The 25,558-nt window shown below is 38.1% G+C and overlaps 1 protein-coding gene across 3 annotated transcripts in view; it reads left to right on the forward strand.

Annotated features, from left to right (window-relative positions):
• Window positions 1-25,558, forward strand: part of TAF2 (TATA-box binding protein associated factor 2) — a 101,738-nt gene that overhangs the window by 20,899 nt on the left and 55,281 nt on the right. For all 3 annotated transcript variants that reach the window (XR_005224257.2, XM_037892077.2, XM_037892079.2), the window contains 8 exons: window positions 5,210-5,351; window positions 5,787-6,018; window positions 7,717-7,901; window positions 8,636-8,749; window positions 11,295-11,394; window positions 16,535-16,620; window positions 22,316-22,451; window positions 24,708-24,862. Coding sequence is in view for 2 of the 3 variants with exons in the window: in XM_037892077.2 (XP_037748005.1) it covers window positions 5,210-5,351; window positions 5,787-6,018; window positions 7,717-7,901; window positions 8,636-8,749; window positions 11,295-11,394; window positions 16,535-16,620; window positions 22,316-22,451; window positions 24,708-24,862 (1,150 nt within the window). In the remaining variant the exon portion in view is untranslated. The remainder of the gene's footprint in view (window positions 1-5,209; window positions 5,352-5,786; window positions 6,019-7,716; window positions 7,902-8,635; window positions 8,750-11,294; window positions 11,395-16,534; window positions 16,621-22,315; window positions 22,452-24,707; window positions 24,863-25,558) is intronic.

A 25,558-nucleotide genomic window follows, 5' to 3' on the forward strand; every position in this document is an offset into this window, starting at 1 on the left:
GAAGTACCAGAAGACTGGAAGAAATCTAATTTTGTGCCAATTTAAAAAAAGGTAAAAGGGATCATCCAGGTAATCATAAGTCTGTCAGCCTGACATCCCTCCAAGGCAATGAAGCAGCTGACATAGGACTAGATTAATAAAGAATTAAAGGAGGGTAATGTAATTAATGCAAATTTACATGGATTTCTGAAAAATAGATCCTGTCAACCTAACTTGATACTTTTTTTTTTTAGTGAGATTACAAGTTGGTTAATAAAGGTAATAGTGTTGACATAATATACTTAGACTTCTGTAGAGCTTGGTACCTCATGACGTTTTGATTAAAAGACTAGAATGATATAAAATTAACATGACTCACATTAAATGGATTAAAATCTGACTACCTAAAATAGGTCTCAAAATATCATTGTAAATGGGGAATCATTGAGTGGGTGTGTTTCCAGTAGGGTCTCGCAGGGGTCAGTTTTTGGCCCTGCGCTATTTAATATTTTTATCAATGACCTGGAAGAAAACATAAAATCATCACTGATAAAATTTGCAGATGACACAAAAATTGAGGGCGTGGTAGATAATTAAGAGGAGAGGTCATTGATTCAGAGTGATCTGGATCACTTGGTAAACCAGGCACAAGCAAACAAAATACATTTTAATATGGCTAAAAGTAAATATATACATCTAGGAAAAAAGAATGTAGGCCATGCTTAAAGGATGGGGGACTATTTTGGGAACCAGTGTCTCTGGGAAAGATTTGGGGGTAGTGGTGGATAATCAGCTGAACATGAGCATGAGCTTCCAATCTGATTCATAAACAGGGGAATCTGGAATAGGAATAGAGAGGTTATTTTATCTCTTTATTTGGCACTGGTGCAACTACAGCTGGAATACTGTACTCATTTCTGGTGCCTGCAATTCAAGAAGGTTGTCGATAAATTGGAGACGATTCAGAGAAGAGCTATAAGAATTAGTAAGGGATTAAAAAACATGCCTTATAGTGATATATTGAAAGTGTTTGATCTATTTAGTTTAACAAAGAGAAGGTTAAGGGGTGACTTGATTAGGGTCTGTAAGTATCTTCTTGGGGAACAAATATTTAATAGTGGGGTCTTCAGTCTAGCAGAAGAAGGTCTAACACAATCCAATGGCTGGAAGTTGAAGCTAGACAAATCGAAACTGGAAATAAGGCATCATTTTTTAACAGTGAGGGTAATTCAGCACTGGAACAATTTACCCAGGATTGCAGTGGATTCTTCATCAGTGACCATTTTTAAATCAAGACGGGATGTTTTTCTAAAAGATCTGCTCTAGGAATTATTTTGGGGAAGTTCTATGGCCCATATCATACAGGAGGTCAGACTAGATGATCGCAATGATGCCTTCTGGCCTTGGAATCTATCAATTTAAGTGCCTAAGCTGTTTTTTTCTGAGAATGAGTTAAGCACGTGCCTTGCTTAATGCAAAATGAGAGGAAGAGGAGGAAGAGATGGTTTTGATGCCCAACTTTATAACTTTTAGCCCAGTGGTTAGAAACTCACCTGGGATGTGGAAGACCAAGGTTGAATTCTCCCCTCTGCCTGAGGTGAGAGAGGATTTCAACAAGGGTCTCCCACACATCTTGGGAGAGTGCTCTAAGCGCTGAGCTATGAGATGTTTTGTTAAAGGTGTTCTACTTTGGATAAATAATCACCGGAGCAGGGCTACTAGTACCTGGGTCTCCCACCCTCCAGGGGGATGCCCTAAACACCAGGCATTAGAATCATCTTCTTTCTCTTTCTACCTCTTACCCAATTACTCTGATTATTTATCCAAAATGGAACAGCTTCAACAGGAGCAATTGAGGGAGCAGTACTTACTCTTGGGTTTAGGCACCCAAGTAGTTTTGTGGATCTGGCCCACACATCGCTCACAAGAGTGACTAGACTACCCCTTACTCACAAGAGCTTCTTTTAAAAATAGCCCTTTTGCCTTAAATGCACAGGCTTTTGGGGTAATGTTTTACCTGTCAACATCAGTCATCTGAAGCTATCCATTTTCACAAGGATAATTTGAAAGGGCATTCTGACTCATGGCTTCGAGCTTTCCTCACAATAGTTAAGAAAATGGTTCAGTTACCCCTCTCTAGTGAGTTCTATTTTTTAAGTCTATTGGTGAAAGCCAAATATCTTGCATGTTAAAATTATTTTCATAAACTAAATCAAGGTATATGGGAGCCAACTAGGCATATTTTGGTAAGGATATGCATATTTTCATATCTTCATCGATTTTTAAAGTTACATATCTCTTTTGACTGTCACATTGTGGGAGGTTTGATTTTATTTTATTTTTGTGTGTGGGTGGTCTGGTACATATTGTGAAGGAGAAATGTAGATTCATATGTAGACTGGAATAACTGTGCTGGAACAATTAACTGTTTTCACAAAGAATCAAAAGAGCATCAGTATAACAGTTAATTTATATTTTCTGGGATGTATTTACATCAATCTTTCCTAGATTAAGCTTCTGCCATGATGGTGTCCTTTAGTACTTGATACTTATTGTATTTACGAGTAGTATATTGGGGAGAAGTATGTTATACATGGTACCAGTAGCAACTTTTCATTTCAGCCGACTGTTTTTGACCATTTGACAGCAACTATATGTATGATACATTTCAACTATACCCACAAAAACTAAAATAATACTAGATCCATCCCAAACATCTCATTTCGCAGGTTTAGATAACTCAATCTGTCCTAAAAATACCTTCAACTAGCCTTAATAGAATTAATATTTATATACCTTTATCAGATGCCTAGCACTATTGTATCTATTACAAAGCTTAGACATTCACATTGTCATTAAGGGAAACCCCATTTCACAGTTTTTTTTCTTCCTCGCCTTCTTTTCTGTTATGTGGGATAGTTTGCTAATATTTTGTGCAGGTTTTAGGCGACCATGTCACCCAGTTGATAAGAAACTGTTTTGAAATAATTACTGTGCTCATTCTTTAGCCAGAAAACTATTGCTGCACAGTATTTATCTTACCAGTGGAATGCTGAATGGATTTCCTTTCTAAATGAAGGATTCGGGAAATGACAGAAACCTGTATTTAAGAACACACAGGCCTAGAGTAATGAATTATTTCCCCGTAACTGCTGTTTAAATTACTATGCAGTTTATTAGCATTATTATTTATTGATTAAAGCTACACGCCCCACTCCAGGAAACAGTCAGGGAATAACTACTGAACATGTAAAGATGTGTGCGTTCCTTTTCATCTTCATATTGCCTACAACACTGTCAATAATGTACTCCAACTAAGATGTTGCTCACAGTGGACGTTTGATCAAGTTTGGTTACATAATCCTTTTTGGTATCTGTTGGAAATGGAAATGAAACCTTATGGAGTGTCGGAGTGCACTATTGACAACATTCTAGGCCAGTGGTTCTCAAACTTTAGCAACCCAAGGACCCCCATTTTGATTTAAAATTTTTCATGGACCCCCCCCCCCAGCCACCCGCTCAGCCCCAGGCACTGCACCCACTCCAGTCATTCCCCCAAGACCCCATCCCCACTCCACCCCTGCTCCTCCTCTTCCCCACCTCTTTTCATTCCCTCTCCCGAACAAGCCCCATCCCTGCTCCTCCTCTTCCCTCCCAGCACCTCCTCCTGGATGCTGTGGAACCACTGTTCCCCATCGTGTGGGAGGTGCTGGGAGGGAAGAGGAGGAGTTGAGTTAATCAGTGGGGCCCACAAACTCCCTGGAGTACCCTTGCGGACCCCCGTTTGAGAAATGCTGTTCTAGGCAGTGTGGAGGTGCCGTGAAATGCACGTCTTCCTCTTTACGTTCGTATATCTGTACTTTTAAGATTCTTGGTGAATGGGATGTTTCCTGGTGCAGCCTTAACTGTCTAAACATAGTTTTGTTTTCTAATATGGATCACATTTAATCCTAGTTATCTAAGCATATTCCAAAGGAAAGGTGAATAAGGTAGTAAAAATGTGCCAAACTCAGGCAGTCAATCAGATATATAGGGTTTTGCTTGCAGACAGTCTACTCTGTTTGGGTGTTTTAACCAGGGAGTGGGTGGTTAGTGCTCTCAGGCACCACATTTTCAAATGCTCCATGTCAGCCACTAATTTGATCATTTAATTACGGGCAGGTAATTTAATTCCTTATTTCATCCTCCTTTAAGATAGTTATATTGTTTGCCTGCCCCACAGTTGATTTTTTAGGTATAATATTTATAAAGCATTTTTAAATCTATGCATAAAAGATGCCATATAAATGTCAAGTATTTCAAGAGACAATTGTTAATTTGAAATCGGTTCTGTTAAATATGTAAGGTAGTTTAAGGTTTTGCACTTCCAATGAATTGTCCTATCAATTTTTGTGATTTTATCACCACATTTCCCTGTTAACGTGTGAAAGACCCATACTAACATGGAAAACTGACAGTAGTGGTTCAGTGAAACTGTCTGTGCATGCAGTGCTATCAAATGCACAAATTAGAAAGAGAAATATTTTAATTCCTCCATTTCAGTTGTACTGTTTTAGGTGGTACTTGTCAGAATTTTGGAAAAAATGTTTAAACAGATAGTATTTTTAAGTTGATGGTGTCACTTTGAAGCTTAATTGTTGCAGCTATATTAAGACTGTGGTGGAATCTAGTGGACAAATCAGTTGAACTTTATTTCTGAGCAGTCAGTCTTAATGTACAGAAGGATAGCTATAAGTTCACACACAAGATTCTGGGAAACTAAACAAAAGCAAAGACACTTAGCAGTTGCCTACAAAGTTCTAACTGTAGTAGGATATTTTAAGAAATGTGTAAATGAGAAAGGGGGTAAAATGTGGATATTACATGTAATTTTTGTGGAAAACATTTGCTGGGAAAACAGATCAGCAGTTACAGTGCAAGTGTAAAGATGTTTTAGTATTGGGGTGTTGGAAGGTGAAATGGAACCACAAGTGAAGGTTTTCATCAATATAAAATTTTAATATAGAAAATAGTTTGATAGCTTGATGGTACATTGCAATATTTAAGCTTTAAATAGCCCAATTGTGTGAATTGTTGAATGTTCTCCACTCCCCCTGAAGTTAATGAGAATTGAGGGAACACAGTACCTTGCAAGATTTGAGCCTTAAGTGAATGTTTTCTGTAAAATAAATTTTTTATGAATTGCTTTCATGCACACACTAAACACATGGTTGCTTTCTTACTGCTGTAGAGTTAAAAGTCCTAAAGGTGCATATAAATTTTTCTCTGGACCAGCCAAAGGGAGGCCTTCATTTTGTGGTGCCCAATGTAGAAGGTAGCATGGCAGAGAGAGGGGCCCATGTCTTTTCTTGTGGATATCAAAATTCTACAAGGTAAGAATCTTAATCCTCAAATGTTATATTGCAAAACAGATCTTGAGTATTTTATAGAATCTCAGCATATTGGAAATACTCGTAGTAATAATTCCACAGTTTTCTAATTTAGTTTCTTGTGGAAAATGTCAGTTGCTTAATCTCAAACTTCTGTTTGGAGTGAATTCAACAGAGTCTGGCACAAAGTGAACCACTGGAGATTTCTAAAGTCTGCATGGCATAATTTAATGGGAAACAGTAGCAAAGAAGCTTCCACTGCTGGCAGACTTGTGTGAAGTGTGAGAGCTGTAGAGTGGGGTTGCCTGCATGCCAAGTACCAAAGTATTTAGGAATATATATAGCCTGGAATTGGAGAGGAAAAACTTGTCATAAAAAAGAAAAGTATGTAGTGTTTTCTTATTCTTCTCTTTTTTAACATCCTAATCTTTTTTCTAGATTTTGGTTTCCTTGTGTTGATTCATACTCTGAACTGTGCACATGGAAACTAGAATATACAGTAGATGCTGCAATGGTGGCTGTTTCAAATGGAGATTTGGTGGAAACAATATATACCCATGATATGAGAAAGAAGACCTTTCATTACATGCTGACTATTCCAACTGCGGCTTCTAACATCTCTTTGGCCATAGGACCCTTTGAAATCCTTGTTGATCCATACATGCATGAGGTAATAATCTTCAGAGGACTCTCCTTTTTAGAGAACTGGTAACTTTATTTCATTTTAGTGCCTACAGCTAGATCCAGCAAGTATCAGTCCAAGAAAGATATATGGTTAACATACCAGTCTCTGCTAGTACAATTATGGGATGATACTGATCTAGTGTTACAAAACCCTAACAGGATTTATAAAGGTATCTCTGAAATAAAACTCTAGGCAGAAGTCAGGAAACTAGATTAGTTGGAATTGGTAAAAGGATACATTTTCAAATAGTTTTAAATACAAGCCAGTGCTCATAGTGACTATAAGTTGTTACCACATAGTTCAATGGCTTATATGAATAAATTGGTAGCAAGAGTCTCTTTCATGGTGGCCTGTTGTATTGTCCATGTCCACAGAATGAGCCATTATGATTTATACTCTTGTCTATATTCTCAGAGAGACTGAAGATGAACTAGGCAGGCAAATTAAACTACCTTTTCACCTCAGGAAGTGGCCCATCTATGTCCCTCTTGGTTGGAGTTCAAGGGTATTGGGGGTTTTGTTGGCAAACCTACACTACTGATGTGTATGCTGTATTTGATCTATTGAACAACTGAAGACTTTAGTCTCCAGTGCTGACAGTCTGATATCTTTCACAGGAATAAATTAAATATTTTAAAAATTATGTGGGAAATATAATATCTATTATAAAAATTAGTGGAAGTGATCTGAAAAATCCAGTGATAAAGAAACAGAAATGACATTTCTGCAGTGTTTTAATGGTTTGGAGGCTACTAATGACATTGATCCAAAGACTCTCATGGCTGATGTAACTCCACAGAAATCAATGGTGTTACACCTGTCAGAATTCCAGTCCATTGTTACCAATTGCACAGTAACCTTTGGGGAAATAACAATAACAAAAAGGTACTTACTAGGATGAGGATATGATGTGGTTGAAACTAAATAACAGTAGCAGCATTTCGGAGTGGTAGCTGTGCTAGTCTGTATCAGCAAAAACAACAAGGAGTCCTTGTGGCACCTTAGAGATTAACAAATTTATTTGGGCATAAGCTTTCGTGGGCTAAAACCCACTTCATCAGATGCAGTGGGTTTTAGCCCATGAAAGCTTATGCCCAGATAAATTTGTTAGTCTCTAAGGTGCCACTAGTACTCCTCGTTGTTTTTGTAAGAGCAACATTTGATTCACTTGCTGCTGTCCAATATAAAATAATGCATTATTGCGTGAAGGAAGATAGTGTTCAACAAGGTCCCTGATGGATTTTAAAAAAAAGTTATGCCTTTGAGTAGTAGACATCAGTAGGTAGACATCCTTTGGAATGCTTCCCAATCTCCTGGTCCAAAATAGTGTCTGTGTGTTGACCTATGGTGCACACTGGTGAATGGGCTAACTTAAAAAGTTTAGTACTGCATACCTATGTACCTTGACTCATTATACAATACCTTTCAAATAAATTATTTTTCTGTTGCAGCTCTCACAATTAAGATTGGCATCACAATGCCCTTTTCTTCCATGATACCTGTTACCACAGCTGTAAAAGTGCTGGTTTCTGTTACATTCCAGTGGCCTCTTACATAGGGACAACACTGTTTTTATTTTTATTTTTTTCTTTGTTTTAAATGTTATGTAATGTTAATATTTGATATTTATATATTTAAATATTGTTACGTTTCCCATTAAATTAATTTTGTTTTGTTTTTCAGGTGACTCATTTTTGTTTACCACAGCTTCTCCCATTGCTCAAACACACCACGTCATACCTTCATGAGGTCTTTGAATTCTATGAGGAGATTCTTACCTGTCGCTATCCTTACTCCTGTTTCAAGACTGTTTTTGTAGATGAAGCATATGTTGAAGTAGCTGCTTATGCTTCCATGAGTATTTTTAGGTTAGTATTTATGATGCTTATATGTCTAAAATTTTGTGCTGAGAGAGAACCCATCCCTTTTCAGGTGATGAGAAGATTAGGGCCAAAAATTTCTAAGTTGGGTGCCTAAAGTTAAACTTAAATAAGGGCTTGATTTTAAAAGGTGTGGAATGTCCACAACTCATATTGACTTCATAGCATGACTTAAGATACCCAAGTTTGAAAATATTGGCCTTTGTCCATACTGCTGTCTTTTAATATAAGTTTCTTATATTTTTTACAAAGACATTTATATTTAAAATAGCAAAACAAAACCCAGCACTTGCAAGGCTGCATTTTGCTTTCTGTAATTCAGAATCAGAATCAGAATTGCAGTCACATAAAACATTTAAGTTCGTGTTAAATAAAGTGCAGCTATCTTACAGAAGTTTGAGAATTCATTGTATTTCTTCAGCTGGAAAAAGGTGCAATGTATCCATAGAGTTTCACCATGTAAAACACAAAAAGCAAAGTTCTGTAGCATTAGTTCTGTATTTGGGACAGAAGCATTATATGCATGTGAAAACAGCTGGAGATCTTTAGGTTATTTAAAGGGGCTGTCTTTAGGTTATTTAGAAGAAAAGTAGAAATTAAGTTATTTGCATGGCAAAACAGTGAAAGATTCCCAAATTATAGTATCACATATTGTATTTTGTTTTTATTGTGTTTCCTTCTCTTGTAGATTGTGCTTATGTTCTTTTTTTGTTTTGGTCTAGCACAAATCTTTTACACAGTGCAATGATTATAGATGAAACTCCACTGACAAGGAGATACTTAGCTCAGGCTCTGGCTCAGCAATTTTTTGGCTGTTTTATATCCAGAATGTCCTGGTGAGTATCATAAAATAGTACTATATACAAAACAGTAATAGGATATTTTGCAAGTATAATTTGCATGTTGCATTTTACCCTAACAGTAGGCGAAACAGTATCCTTAGAAGAATTATTACAGATCATTAGGATCATCAGTGAATAAGAATTCAAGAGAAATTGTTTGGTTTCCTGCTGAAAGAGAAAATAAAGAAAAAACATTGTTCCCACCAGCTACTAATTACTGAAATTATATAACCTAATGTATGTAGTCATTATCAAATAAGGTCCGGCAAAGTGAGTAAAAGAACTTAATCTTAGGAGATCAGAATCTGACATTAGAGGTTGATTGTAATAGTAAATAAAAAAATTGTAAGGGTTCTATGAAAAAATGATGAATGAAGGGTCCTAACTAGCCTTTTGAGACCTGTAGCTGTTGGACCCATACAAGCTGATCAGGGCTGTGAATTCTGGTTCTGGAATAGGTTAATCTGTTCAGAAAAAGTATATCTCACAATGATGTGTTAGACCGTGGTTCTGGGCATTTAGATATGCACAAAGAAGATTAATCTCACGTCATAGGTAGAGCTATTAGTGCTGCCTTTAGTTAAAGTTACCCAATGCTTTCCATTAAGATTTTTTTTTATAAAGTTGCTTATCATTTTGCCAAACCTTAACTATTTGATATGAAATTTTCCATGTCGGCTCTCTGCCTCAAGTTGAATTTGAAAGTTTTAAGAAAAATTGCGTAGTTATTTCTGAAAACAAGATAAGAGAAAAATACTGTTTTTTCTCATGTTAAAAAAATTCTTACAGCTGTTTTGCTGAGAAGCTCTAGTGCCAATGTGCTTTGGAACAAAGACTTGCAATTTGGCAGAGGGATTGCCTTTGTTTGAAGGATGTGCCTTTTGCTGTTCCTGTGAAAATTTGGCCAAATTTGGCCAAGTTATAAGCCTTTGAAAAATATGCACATATTCTTAGAGTTTGGCAGATAAATTTTCTGAAGATTTCCACCTACATTAGTCTGTGGCCTGTGTTGTGCAGGAGGTCAGACTAGACGATCATAATGGTCCCTTCTGACCTTAAAGTCTATGATTAGAGCCACAGGGGCTGATCATGACTTTCCCTGCGATTTTCTCCCAGCTACTGAAGGCTGCTGTGGTACGTGGCACTAGAACTGATGGCACAGAGACTCTCTTCTATGCTCTCAGTATTGCCATCTGCTGCCACCCAGGCAGTGTGGAGAAAGAAGCAGCCTGACTGGATTTCAGAAGGAATAAAAGGGTACTTGTACAGTGGGAGAACTAGTGGATTACGACAAGAAGCCTGGTGAGGGTGGATACTGGGCCTGGGAGCTGGCAGCGGGAGGGAGAAGTCTGGGAGCAAAGAGAATGGGGTTGGCTGGGCAAGTTTACGAGGATGGGGAGCGCCTCACCTGCATAACTCTACCACTCTACCCATCAAAAATCTCTTGCAGTTTCTTTCTGTTCTTACCCACCTGTCCATCAGCCTGTTAGCATTCATGTAAAGTCTTGCCTATACTATAGATTTCAGCCATCAGTGGCCTACCACGGGTTTTGTGGCACCAGTGCAAACTCCTAGCGTAGACTAGGCAAAGCTACTCTGAACTATTTGGCCTGATGTATCTTAGCTGTGGTGAAGACTCGATTGGTCACTAATAGCTGTAATTGGGGCAAATTACTGGTATAGACAAGACCTTAGTGCCCGTTACAAGGGCCCCTTTGGTGCTCTTTCTCCCACTCACATCTTTGCAGCCATCTATGCCACTCTTGTGCTTGGAACTTGATGCTGTTGTTCACCAAGTGGCTTCCTTCTGCAGATTCATATCCCTCCTCAGAACGCACTTCTCACAGGCATCTACCCGAGCATGAGATGGTTGGGGTGGCAAAACTAAAGATATTTTCTAGGAATTGTTTTGAGGAAGTACTGTGTGGTCTGTTTTATACGGGAGACCAGACTAGATGATCATGATGGTCCCTTCTGGCTTTGGAATCTGTGAATGAATTAATATATTTTGACTTCAATATTGATGAGAGACTCTACTGAGTGGGCACTGCTTCTTTCATATTTGTATAGCCTTAAGCATACTTTTGTACATACTTACAGTTGTGATTATTTTGTGTCCGTCTTTTCTATGCACTGTACTGTCTAACTCTTGTCTATCGCATTAAAGTAGCTTTCAAACAATTAAGATTATGTAGACAGACATGGGTTTTAATACTTACTAAAGTAAGTATTCTTATCTTTTTTATTGTTACTGTTTCAGCTAAAATCAATTTTTATATTTTAATCTGGGCTTCTGTTGTAAAAGAAATTCACAATTTTAACTGGCTCTTTGGTTTCATGAATCCCATCCAGGTGCAAATATCACATAAATCGGTTCACAGCTCATCAGGCTCCTATTGACTTAGACTTGAGAAGTTATATAACCGGCTGAAATGTGTGCATCAGTGAAACATGAAGCATGAGCTGCCCTTGGCTAGTTCAAAATACCCTGCAAGTCAAGGAGACATTATAGATGTCTCATATTTTTTTCTTATTGCAGGTCAGATGAGTGGGTGCTGAAGGGAATCTCTGGCTATATTTATGGCCTTTGGATGAAAAAAACCTTTGGTGTCAATGAATATCGCCACTGGATTAAGAAGGTAATGAGACAAAAGAGGTTTGTTCTTGTAAAGCATGCATACGTTTTAATATAAAGATAAGGTAAGGTAGAAACCAAATAATATAGTTTTGCATTACAATTTAAAGGGACACTATCAACTTAATCATACTTCTGACAGAACACTTTTATCTCCTGTTTCAGAATAGCAGCCGTGTTAGTCTGTATTCACAAAAAGAAAAGGAGGACTTGTGACACCTTAGAGACTAACAAATTTATTTAAGCATAAGCTTTCGTGAGCTACAGCTCACTTGATCGGATGCATTCAGTGGAAGATACAGTGGGGAGATTTATATACATAGAGAACATGAAACAATGGGTGTTACCATACACACTGTAACGAGAGTGATCACTTAAGGTGAGCTATTACCAGCAGGAGAGCGGGGCTGGTGGGGGGACCTTTTGTAGTGATAATCAAGGTGGGCCATTTCCAGCAGTTGACAAGAACGTCTGAGGAACAGTGGGGAGTGGGGGAGGGGGAATAAACATGGGGAAACAGTTTTACTTTGTGTAATGACCCATCCACTCCCAGTCTCTATTCAAGCCTAAGTTAATTGTATCCAATTTGCAAATTAATTCCAATTCAGCAGTGTCTCGTTGGAGTCTGTTTTTGAAGTTTTTTTGTTGAAGAATTGCAACTTTTAGGTCTGTAATCGAGTGACCAGAGAGATTGAAGTGTTCTCCGACTGGTTTTTGAATGTTCTAATTCTTGATGTCTGATTTGTGTCCATTTATTCTTTTACGTAGAGACTGTCCAGTTTGACCAATGTACATGGCAGAGGGGCATTGCAGGCACATGATGGCATATATCACATTGGTAGATGCGCAGGTGAACGAGCCTCTGATAGTATGGCTGATGTGATTAGGCCCTATGATGGTGTCTTCTGAATAGATATGTGGACACAGTTGGCAACGGGTTTTGTTGCAAGGATAGGTTCCTGGGTTAGTGGTTCTGTTGTGTGGTTTGTGGTTGCTGGTGAGTATTTGTTTCAGGTTAGGGGTCTGTCCGTAAGCAAGGACCAGCCTGTCTCCCGAGATCTGTGAGAGTGATGGGTCGTCCTTCAGGATAGGTTGTAGATCCTTGATGATGCATTGGAGAGGTTTTGGTTGGGGGCTGAAGGTGATGGCTAGTGGCGTTCTGTTATTTTCTTTGTTGGGCCTGTCCTGTAGTAGGTGACTTCTGGGTACTCTCCTGGCTCTGTAAGTCTGTTTCTTCACTTCTGCAGGTGGGTATTGTAGTTGTAAGAATGCTTGATAGAGATCTTGTAGGTGTTTGTCTCTGTCTGAGGGGTTGGAGCAAATGCGGTTGTATCGTAGAGCTTGGCTGTAGACAATGGATCGTCTGGTGTGGTCTGGGTGAAAACTGAAGGCATGTAGGTAGGAATAGCGGTCAGTAGGTTTCTGGTATAGGGTGATGTTTATGTGACCATTGCTTATTAGCACCATAGTGTCCAGGAAGTGGATCTCTTGTGTGGACTGGTCCAGGCTGAGGTTGATGGTGGGATGGAAATTGTTGAAACCATGGTGGAATTCCTCAAGGGCTTCTTTTCCATGGGTCCAGATGATAAAGATGTCGTCAATGTAACGCAAGTAGAGTAGGGGCATTAGGGGACGAGAGCTGAGGAAGCGTCGTTCTAAATCAGCCATAAAAACGTTGGCATACTGTGGGGCCATGTGGGTACCCATAGCAATGCCGCTGATTTGAAGGTATACATTGTCCCCAAATGTGAAATAGTTATGGGTGAGGACAAAGTCACAAAGTTCAGCCACCAGGTTTGCCGTGACATTATCGGGGATACATTTCCTGACGGCTTGTAGTCCATCTTTGTGTGAAATGTTGGTGTAGAGGGCTTCTACATCCATCATGGCTAGGATGGTGTTTTCAGGAAGATCACTGATGGATTGTAGTTTCCTCAGGAAGTCAGTGGTGTCTCGAAGATAGCTGGGAGTGCTGGTAGCATAGGTCCTGAGGAGGGAGTCTACATAGCCAGACAATCCTGCTGTCAGGGTGCCAATGCCTGAGATGATGGGGCGTCCAAGATTTCCAGGTTTATGGATCTTGGGTAGCAGATAGAATACCCCTGATCGTGGTTCTAGGGGTGTGTCTGTATGGATTTGTTCTTGTGCTTTTTCAGGGAGTTTCTTGAGCAAATGGTGTAGTTTCTTTTGTTAACCCTCAGTGGCATCAGAGGGTAATGACTTATAGAAAGTGATGTTGGAGAGCTGCCTAGCAGCCTCTTGTTCATATTCTGACCTATTCATGACGACGACAGCATCTCCTGCTGGTAATAGCTCATCTTAAGTGATCACTCTCGTTACAGTGTGTATGGTAATACCCATTGTTTCTCTATGTATATAAATCTCCCCACTGTATTTTCCACTGAGTGCATCCGATGAAGTGAGCTGTAGTTCACGAAAGCTTATGCTCAAATAAATTTGTTAGTCTCTAAGGTGCCACAAGTACTCCTTTTCTTTTATCTCCTGTTGTTACAAGTGAAATACTTGATGGAAGAAATCTCAAAACAAAATATTTCTCTTAATCTGTTTACTTTTTGCACAACCATTGTCATTGCTTCCCCTTTATAGTCCATTTCGTTTCCCAGTAACAAGGGAGAAAAGAAGAATGTGATTTTTAAACCTCAGATATTGATACTGGAACTCAGATACAGGTATATTACTTGAATCTGCTTCATCATTTTCTGGTGTCAGAGCTACCATTGGATCTCTCCTTGAACTATGGAGGTGACCCAATAGGGGCTCTGGTAACTTTTCATATAGCATCATTTTGCAAAATATTTGCCTGTTATTCTTTTAGGGCTAGATTCATAAAGGAACTTAGGCGTGGCAGTGCTGAGTGTTGCCATGCTTAACTTTTAGGTGCCTAGAAAATCACTGGGATCCACAAAGCCTGAATTAGGCATTCAGGCTTCCTGTATAATGAATGGAGAGGGATAGGCACCTAAGAATGAGAAGTCACAAAAGTCACACACTATGGAGCTCCCTGCCTAAGCTAGCCAATGGAAGATGCCAAGGAGAGGGGGTGTCCTAAGATTCACCCCACTTTAGGGAGTTTGGCACCTAAATCCAGACTGGAGGGAGGCATCTTGGCATCAGGTGTCTACACGATTTTTGCAAGAAGCAGCAGAGGGAGGGGGTGGATGGAGGAGGGAGGGGGACCTTCCTTATAACTTGTAGCCCAATGGCTAGGGTACTACCTGGGATGTGGGAGACCCCAGGTTCAAGTTTCCCCTCTGCCTGATTGGGAGAAAGGCTTTGAACAGGGATCTGCCACCTCTCAGGTGAGCGTCCTAACCACTGGGCTAGGGGATATTCTGATGTGGAGTTTCTCCTGTTGAAGCTGTTCCACTTTACATAGATAAATAAAAAATGTCATTGGAGCAGGGGGATTGGATCCTGGGTTTCCCACCTCTTGAGCGAGTGCTCTAACCAGGCTATAGAATCATTTTCCTTCTCTCTTTTTCGCGCCCAATGACTCTTTCATTAAGATCCCTGATCCGGTAGGAGAGTTCTGAGCATGCTTTCTGGATCAAACTCTGCAGACAAGTAAAGCAGAGGAATGCCTATATTCCCATGGTTCATTTATCACACTAGGGCATCTGGACACTGAGAGTGCAGCTGCAGAGCACAGAGGCAGAAACAGAAGCACTTAAGGAGCTTTCACTACAAAAACTTAGGTGCTGAGTGAGTTTGGGAACTGATAGGATTCAGCGGCAGCTGAGTGGTGGTTTTGTGAATCCCAGTGGGGCCTGGTTCTGGGTTTCAGGCGCCTAAAGTAACAATTAGGTGCCTAAATCCTTTTGTGAATGTAGCTCTTAGGCTGTAAAATTAAATTAATAAAATGTATTTGGCTTTGTGTTATAGCCTGTGTTTTGCAAAATACTTGTGTTTTAAACCAAAGCATCTAAAATAATATATCACCAACTTCTAAAGTGTACTTAATAGTAAAAATGCCATTGACTTGCTGTCCTGTGGGCTGCCTCCATAATCCCAGAGGAATCCAATTGGTAGCTTTGACTTCACTGAATGATGCATCCTGGGGCATCACAAAAATGTCGAAGCTGGCCAATATGAGTCTGGGGTGCTAAGATGAATCAAGTGGACACTAGGATTTGTTATAGACTGAATTTTCTGACCATGTTTCCTCAAAACTGCCTTATCATCTTTACAGGTAGAAATATTAGGCTTTGGTTATGCAGTAAGTTCTGCACAGGATTCTGCCTAGAGAGAGCTCATGGTGAGACTGGCCTTAGTAGTTAAATTTTTGGAGAGAGGGAATCACTTCTCACGTAACTCATTTACACAGGTTTAACTCTCTCTCTTTCACAGCTCCTTCTCAATACTCATTACTGTTTCATGTTGAATAATCATGTTTGCAAAGAGCTCTGAAGTTGTAAAGCACACTAGTTCAACCAAGAGATTTTGAAATGGTTATGAACCCTTGTGCTTTAGGGAATAAGGCAACCTCTAATTAATGGGGGCTAGAAAGAAAATTTCCCTGAAGATGTTAATTGTAGTTTCCTTGTATCTCTTTCTGAAGTAGCTGGTACCATGCACTTTCAGAGACAGGATGCAAGACTAGATGGACTGGTCCAGTATGGCAATTCCTATGTTCCTAGTGCTAGTAGTAATCACAGGTGATAGATTATTCTTAGTGGAAACGCAAAACCAATCTGCCTTGGAAACGAAATCACCTCTAACTCCCAGATACTGTTGAAGTCCCTTGCTTTTACTCATCAGGGGATCAGAGGAAGTTTATACTGTAGGAAAGTGAATAGCAAAGTTACTCTGGTATGTTATCAATTGAATATTAAACTTTAGCTCTGTTATTCAGTTCCACTGTTTTATTTCTGTTTGCATGGATGATGGACATCTGTTCTTCATTGTAATCCTGTAAATATTGCTAGCTCTCTGGTGCTAAAATATTGATTATGATTTTTTTCTTAATTGAATTAGTAAAATTACTTCAAATACATTTTCACTTTTTATTGTTCAGGTCTGATCTCTGAGGTTAAGAAATAATCACTTTATAGAACAGTGGAAAGCCCAGTAATTAGCCTCTTCTGTTTAACAATATATACATTTTTTTATATTGTACTTTTTAGGAGCTAGACCAAATAGTGGTATATGAACTGAAGACTGGCGGAGTTTTACTTCATCCAATATTTGGAGGAGGAAAAGAGAAAGACAAGTATGTTTGTTTAAACTATAAGTCATTGTAGGGTGTGGTTTTTATGAGGCCATTAATATATACTTTGGGTGTGTTGTGAGGCACAAGACCAAAGGCTGAAGGACTTCAGCTGCCTAAGGCATGTATTAATGGTCTCATAAAGTACATCGTGGGTGTAGTTTATCACTATTGTTTTATGAATCTCTAATTTTAAAACGTAGACACTTATTTTTATTGAATGTTTTTAATTCTGCTGTGAAAACCAGTTTTCATTACAGGGACAGGAGAGGAAAAGGGAGTAAAAAACTTAATTCCTGCTATTTTTACAATGATTTTTAATCATTTTTAGATTTTTAAACAGCATTAATGTTGAATTTGGTGGTTGGATTTGTTTTTCTTGCTCTCTTGTTTCTGATATCACTTCTTGTTACATTCACTCTTTTGATGTTGAGCTTTTGTCCTGTTAATTAGAAAAATGAAAATTAAGTAGACCAGCTGTTAAGAGCCATTGATAAAAGTAGATGGGCTGGGCCATCTGCAGGAATGCTTTTCTGCTTTTGAATGTATGCACGTCCAGATTTTATTTTGGTTTAAAATCAGAACTCGTAGCCTCAGAATACCCATTTAATACCTGTACACTGATTTTAAAAAAAACAAAGAAAGAGAGGTTTTCAGAATGAGGACTGGAAACTAACAATCAGTTTCCCACCTCGGTGAATCCTTACCCACACAAGTCTGTATGGTTGTTGACAATCACAGAATCAGCTTGTATGTTTATTCCAGGCCATTATTCCACTTTGCCTGCCTGCTCATGTTGGATTTTGCTTTAATTCGGTGCCCTGCTCTTTCACAAATAGCAAATCAGGCAAAGTAGTGATATGGTCTTACTGCACAGGCCTCTGGAAAAAAAGGTGTAGCTGGTGCGTCTAATTTTAGGCCTCCTGGTCTGGTTGGTACCTTGTTAAACTGAATTGGGCGTGCTGAACTAGGACGTGACTTAGTGTTGGGTTTTTTTTGTTTTGTTTTGTTTTTTTATTGGCAGCTAAAAGTATAACAGCAACATATTCTTCACTTCAGAGAAACTGACTTCAGATGAGTGGTGTTGGGGAAAGCCACAGAAAAATAGATCAAGTTTTTTAAAAGCCAACAAACTAGGGATTGGATTTTGCTTTATGTTGTAACTTCATTAGTTTCAGTGGACTTACTCTGGATTTAGAATTGTGTAACAGAGAATACCTTACCCTAAAATGCTTAAAATTGTCCATGTTCCCAATACCTGCAGTGCTGAAGGCTGTCAGACACGTCTATGTGCTTCCATTTGCACACTTTCTCTGCTTTCCTCATTGCAAAAAAGGAGTGCACATAATCATATTTAGTCACTTTTTTTATTTGTTGATTATTTTGTAGATATGTTTTTAATGTTGCCTTGTACATAAATTGTCTTTAAATTGCTCACTTCCGTAAATTATGAATATTTCTAGTGGAGGGGATATTTTTATAATGAAAACTATGTTCAAACAGCTTTGCATTTCTTCTTGCCTCTTAGATGGGTCTGGGAGAACGTTGATAGCATTTGTGACGGGCCTTTATTTCTATAATTGTTGAGGGGCAGACATCTTTGCATCACTACAGTCCCGTTTAAAGCCTTTCTGATCCCTGGTTAGGAATTAAGTAGACACCATCTGTATAAAAATGACGTTTCTCTCAGAAAATCATAATGGATGATCTATAATGCCCTTCATAAGAGTATCAGGTCATTTTACACCTCAGATATAAATTAAAGCAGTATTGCTAATCTCTTCCATTTTAATTTAATAACTAAAACAGATGTGGCTATCTAAATATGCATAGGAAGCAGGCTCCATAATCATGAAACACATGAAACAGACGCTGTACATTTATTAGGGGAGTTGGTCAGACTTTAAGTTTGACCTGGTGGTTTCCATGCCAGATCCTCAAAGGATATAGACCCCTGTTACTTATTAAAAATAAATGTGACTTGGTCTCAGTTGTACACATTATTAAAATTTTAAAACTAAAATCAAGAAAACATATCACCAAAGGTAAGCTATTTATATTAAACTAAAAACAAAATGTTATAAGTAATCAAGTTAAGGTCAATATTGGATTGGAGTTAAATCATCAAATTAGTACAAAAACCAGTCAATCTCTATACATTCTGTAAAAGAGACTAAGAAGGTGGTTGTCTGCATATTTATAAATCCCAGTTAAAGATTTTACCAAAGTCAATCAAACCAATAATTTAAAGTTTGTTAAATAACTTGTTTTTAGTATTAGGCTGTCCTAACCACAACCTCGGAGCCAATTATAAAACTTTCTTCTCAAGCTTCGGTTTTTTATGTGGTGGCTAACCTTTATCCTCTCCTCCTCTGTTCTCGACAGAGATTATAATACTAACTTTAGCAGAACAACCTTGATAAACAGAAGTTTAACAAACTTTTATTTACCAGAAATTATAGATGACAATATCGAGTCTTTCAATACTTTCAGGTTCAAAACACAGTATAACAACTGTCTTTATGAGACGATATTTAGGGCTGTTTAAACTATGAGCACTTTTTCTTTCTGGTACCTTCTCCATGTAAACTTTATGGGTGAGTCACAATTCTTGTGTCACTGATGGGTGCCTACTTTTGTCTGGGTGCTGCTAAATCCATTGGGTGTCCCTGCCTGCATAAATGAGAGTCTCTCCAATACTAATTTAAGCCACAAAGTCTGTGTACATTTGAAGGAGATGGGGATTCCTGGCTCCCCACTCCCGAAGTTCTGTTAGTATAATTCCTGATTCACTACCTGTGAGAAGGGCAGAGGGTTGGAGCACAGAACATTTCACAACTAACTTTGGGGCTTACCAAATCTATCCTGCCCAGCTGATATGATGGAGCCTGCTACCTCCTTGCAGGCACTGGACATCGGTGAATGACCTTCTTGAGGGCAGTTTCCCTGACGCTTTCCAGGAGATCTGCTTGAGGGTGTAGAGCTATTGTCTTCTGTCTCTCAGAGCTGCCCATCAATTGCCTAGGAATTCCTGCTTTTAAACCTTTATTCCACCCGTGAGGTAACTGATAGGGGCAAGTCCAGCCAGGCCTACAGCAGCTCTTTAACCCCTTATCACTGGCATGTGGTTTATACACCTATTACAGGACGCTCTCACAGACATGCATACACACAGCCACACGTTCACTTTCCCATCTTAAAAATAAAGAAAATAAAAGGCTAGTGTGTCTTCCAGTTAAGTTCAAGGCAAAAAATAGGGAAAGGAAAATAAGTTACTTAGGATAACAGGAAGTTTGGGAATTCTTCACTTCTCACAGTTTCTGGGCTCTTGTAAAGTAGGAGCTGAAACAGCAGACAAGGAGCCAGATGATGATCTGCTGGCCCAGCACTTCTTATTAGTGGGCCTCCTTCAGGTGCAGGGAGAGACTGGTCAGAGGCTGCAGTGGCCTGACTTTCTCTCCACAAGGTGAACAGCCTAGGTAGGAGATTCTGGAAGGTGAATGTTTCCTCGGATGGATGTTGATCCAAAAGGCGAGGCTTCTCAGCCTAGCCCTTGAATTTTTACAAATTTTGCTCACTCTGCCTTGCAGCTCCCCCTTCTCTGCTTTCCAAGTCCGGAAAAAAAGGTGCAAGGGCCTACCTTGAAGTCATGCAAGTTTGAATAGGTCATCCTGGGAAGCATTAACTTGGGAAAGTTTAAAGCAGCAATTTAAGAATATTCTGTGTTTTTCATATCACAGAGATTGTTGGTCTCTGACCAAAAAATAAAATAATAATATAAAAAATCCAGATACATAAGACCACTTTTGAGGAAGTTGGCATGCTCTCATCTGGGTCGAATGTCTTCAGACATGTCACCAGTTTATGGAAAATTCAATATAAAACACCTACAAAAATAACTAAAGGGCAAAACTCTAGCACAACAAAACCAGTCACTGAACATTAATTCATCAGCCAAACAAAAATAAATTCAGACTTATAAAATTTATCATCTCCAGTTTCTTCTCTGCTAATGGAAAACAGGCAAATGTTCTTATTTTTCTCACGAATAAGGCAATTACAGTAACTTTTCTATTTTTGAACTGAACTATAGATCAGGCAACTTATTTTTAAGAGTTATTTTAAATCTTATAAAGAAGAAGTCCATTTAAAATATGTCTGTATGCCATACAAGCTATTCTCCTCAGAGCGGGAATCTGCAGATCATGTGCATTATGATTTTAAACCCAACAGACACTGTGAAATTCAGAATTAGTTATGAGAACTTTTAACTCTATTTCTTGTAGATGTTATCATAAGGCCTTTCATTATCTGATCATATAGTGATGCAGTGTGATATTTTATTTTCCAAATATTTAATTTACGAGTATGATTTAATCCAGATTTTTGTTTAAATTCCTCTTCATCTTCAAGGGCAGTGTCAGTGAGGGTGACTAATTAATAAAATGTTCTAACCAAAAAGTACACTGAAAATTTTAGGCCTGTCTCAGAGCAACTTAAAAGCAAGTGAATTTGAAAATATGATGATTACTGACCTCCACTACTTTGGGACATATCATGTACCTTGTATAGGAGATGCCAGTGTGCCTAAATACTGAAGGTGTTTTTAGGTTTTGCTATGCTTTGATTAGTAAACTTTTATTTATTTTTAAATATCTTAAAAGGATTACATTATTCTTTTTTAATTTATTTGTACTATCCAAGTGCTGAGGAGCTCTAGTCATGGACCAGGACCTTGTTGTGTTTGGTGCTGCACAAAAAGTTTTATAATCAATGTTTTTTTCATTTTATTAAAGTATAATAAAATTATATTCTCTTGAAACATATTGAAAGTTCTTCCATGAAAGCATTTTTTAAATTGGATCTCATGTATTTGAACAAACATCAACTTTTCAACCTAAAAATAAATGCAGAATAGTGGACTTAGAAATGGAAGGAGATTTCTTATACTAATTTCTGTCGGCCAATTAAATTACGTTGTTAATACAGTATGTAGCTTGTTCACGTTCATTTTAGCTATTTTTGACTGTAAAATCTACCTGAAACAGTGTATAGGATAAGGGATGGTTTGCTGCATTGTGTAATTCAAGACCAGTGAAATATTCTTTAGATGTTATGCTTTAAACAAAAATTCTTTTTCTAGCTATTTTACCATCTATTAACAACAGCCTTGCTGCAGAGATTGGCTTTCAAATGAAACTGAAGTAAAATAAGTGAAATCCATAGAAGGTCAACTAAGTTGTTCTCCTTTGTAGAACAATCAGTTGTATGCTTTCCAAATAAATGTTTGTTAAAATATATAGTAATTGCAATCAAATTTCTTTCAAATGAAGGGGGAACACCCCCACAAATATATGAGCAATTCTCAGTAGTCTGATGACATATACCCTTTCCACACTGGTTTTTATTGTTTAAATTCTTACTAGACAACTTCATGTTTGTAATATTACTGTTCAAACTGTAGTTTATTCTCATTTATTCTCTGTACTCCTCTATGTAATATACATACACTTATCTTTACATTATAAAAATTGTAGACTTTTTCATGAATAAGCCCATGATGCATTGTCATCTTAAATAAGTAGAAACAATATGAATGTATACTGCAATCATCTTGTTTATCAGTAACTGTTGTGGGCTTTTTGCTGTAATATTCAGAACAGAAAATACATTAAATTATTTTGATTTAATTTTTCAGCCCTGCATCACATCTACATTTTTCGATAAAACACCCTCACACACTGTCCTGGGAATATTACACTATGTTCCAGTGTAAAGCCCATCTTGTTATGAGATTGATAGAAAACAGGATCAGTATGGAGTTCATGCTACAAGTAGGTGTTTAAATTCTTATATGAGGTATATTCAACTTTTTATCTTTAAGTACAATTATGTTCTGAAAGTGACTTTTTAAAAATCATCTTGGGGTTTCGTGTTTGCTTGTGTATCAATAACTTCGAGATAAAATGTGCTCATAGTACAGGTAAACTGGATTGTAATGTGCAGGTTGGTTATTGCCTTCTCAGATACAGCTAGTAATAAAGGTTCTGAACCCAAATTATCTCCTCAGTGACATCTTCACAATTTCATTTCCTCCAGTAGAGTTACTGCTTGAAACGTAGTAAACAAAAAAATTTTACACAAAAAAGAGAACCAGCAGGGTTCTGGCCTATGTTGGATTCCTAGCATTATCATAACTAAATAATAATAATTAGAATGCAGCTTCTTTGAAAAGTTAAATACTTGTGAGATTTCCAATTCTCTTTCGATTTTATGATTTTGTAAGAAAAAATGTGACACTGTTAATAAAGGGAGAACCAGAACTCTGAAAGCAGTATTCCTCTCTTGTCACTAGAGATATAATTCTCTTAATTGGTATAATGATAAAATATAGGACACAACATGCAACTCTAATGGCTCTTGTTTAAACTGGAATCACAGCAACCTATACTGTGTTCCTTCATACAACAGTATCCAGTTGGTAACTTGTCCTTTGTAGTCAGTGTAAAAGAAAAGTCAATCCTGATATGCACTTTAAATACAGCAGTTTACTGTCCTGAGAAATAAATTCAGTGGCTTGTTTTACAATAGATAGCCTTAGATGTTAATCTTCTTTTATAGCAAGGTATAATCGAGTTTTTAGTAGACTTTGAGTCATAACACAGTAATGTAGTACATGAGTAGGGCCCTACCAAATTTACAACCATGAAAAATGCGGCATAGACTGTGAAATCTGGTCTTTTGTGTGCTTTTACTCTATGCTATACAGATTTCATGGGGAAGACCAGCATTTCTCAAATTGGGAGTCCTGACCGAAAAGGGAGTTGCAGGGGGGTTGCAAGTTTATTTTAAAGGGGTCACAGTGTTGCTACCCTTACTTCTGCGCAGCCTTCAGAGCTGGGCAGCCAGAGAGCGGTGGCTGTTGGCCTGACACCCAACTCTGAAGGCAGCGCCCCGCCAGCAGCAGTGCAGAAGCAAGGGTGGTAATACCATACCATACCATGCCACCCTTACTTCTGTGCTGTTGCCTTCAGAGCTGGGTGGCCAGAGAGTGGAGGCTGCTGACTGAAGGCCCAGCTCTGCAGGCAGCAGCGCAGAAGTAAGGGTGGTAATATCATACCACACCATCCTTACTTTTGCGCTGCTGCTGGCGGTGGATCTGTCTTCAGAGCTGGGCTCCTGGGTAGCAGCTGCCACTCTCCAGCTGCCCAGCTCTGAAGACAGTGCCGCCACCAGCAGCAGCACAAAAGTAAGGGTAGCGGTACCGCAATCCCCCCTACAGTATCTTTGTAACCCCCCTACAATTGCAACATCATGAAATTTCAGATTAAATAGCTGAAATCATGAAATTTATGATTTTTAATATTCCTATGACCATGAAATTGACCAAAATAGACTGAATTTGGTAGGGCCCTATACATGAGATATAATCATAAAGAATTTTTTTTTATAAAGATGCACATATAATTAGGTGAGTTAGTTATTGGAGAATGCATCCTTAGATGTAAAAGGGAGGTAAAGAAATCATGTGTATTATCATATTTGTGTAAAAGAAAATGATTGCTGTTGATGATAGTTAACCTCAACTGTAAGCTCTCAAAGTATTTATAGTCTTGTGCTTTAGAAATGCTGATAGCTAGATAATAGATACTGAAATACATTTCTGCATTCAACTCCATGTAAATTTATTAGAAAACTGCCTGTTAAAATATGCCTGATGATGAGTGATGAGCAAAGATAGGAAAGGGAGAAATAGTGTGTAACTTCCTTTTGTCCCAGGGCTAAACATTTTATTTGTCAATAAGATAATGCTGGCACTGCAGCTGCCTTTGAATTAGGCCTAACCTCTTCCTAGCAGCATTGTTTTTACCCCATTGTCTCTGCACTCTATCTGCAAATCCCAACTTCAGGTAGCGACAAGCTAATGAGTTTCTGAAATCCGTTTGTTTTGGAAGGGATTTTTTTTTTTTTTAAGGTAAACGTTACAGAAGGAGCTGATTGGCATTAATGTTGCCTGAAGACAATCAAAGTAAAAAATTCATATAATTCAGTATTCAAAATATGTAAAATGAATTTTTCTTTCATTTTAGGTTTTCAACAAACTGTTGAGTCTGGCCAGCACTGCCTCGTCTCAAAAGTTCCAGTCTCACATGTGGAGTCAGATGCTGGTTTCCACATCTGGATTTTTGAAATCCATCTCTAATGTCTCTGGCAAAGACATCCAACCTTTAATAAAACAGTGGGTGTATCCTTTTCATTCTAGTTCTGGATTGTTAAAGTGGAGAAGAAATGTAGCTTTTTGTTGGCACTATTAAAGGAATGTGCAGGAAGATATGAAATGCCTAAATTTTTAAGAGTTAGAAACAAAGGGATTAATATTAAAAATAGGCACAAACGACCTATTCAGATTCCTTTCATAGTGACTTACAGTATGCTGGCTTTTTCTGGGTGCTTTTTGCTTTTCAAGACTGGAAGGAGTTGCAGTATTTGTCAGTTTTACCAGTAGTGAAATTACTATAAAGAAGTTCAAGTGCTCTCATGTAATTAAAGGTCAAACTATACTATAGGGATCCAGGGGCATTGCCATTAGAAATATGCTAAAGTCTAACTTGGAAAATGCTATAGTCTGGTGCATTTTCAGATGTGATTTCCAGTAAATCACTGTGGCATAAATAACCTGGGGTAGCAGATTGATAGTAACAGTACATATTTTAGATCAAAGTGAGCCCTAATACTAGCAGAAATTTAAAAATTATTTTTTATCTATTTTCATTGGTATTTTAAATGAACATTTTATGGCTGCAGGAAAATCAGAGAGACAAAGTAGTTGAGGTAATATCTTTATTGGACCAACTTCTGTTGGTGGAAGGGACAAAGTTTTAAGCTTCACAGAGCTCTTCTTCAGGTTTGCAGATGGTAACCAGAGTGTCTAATCTAAATA

This window comes from Chelonia mydas, chromosome 2 (assembly GCF_015237465.2).
Source record: "Chelonia mydas isolate rCheMyd1 chromosome 2, rCheMyd1.pri.v2, whole genome shotgun sequence".
Lineage (NCBI taxonomy): Eukaryota > Metazoa > Chordata > Testudines > Cheloniidae > Chelonia > Chelonia mydas.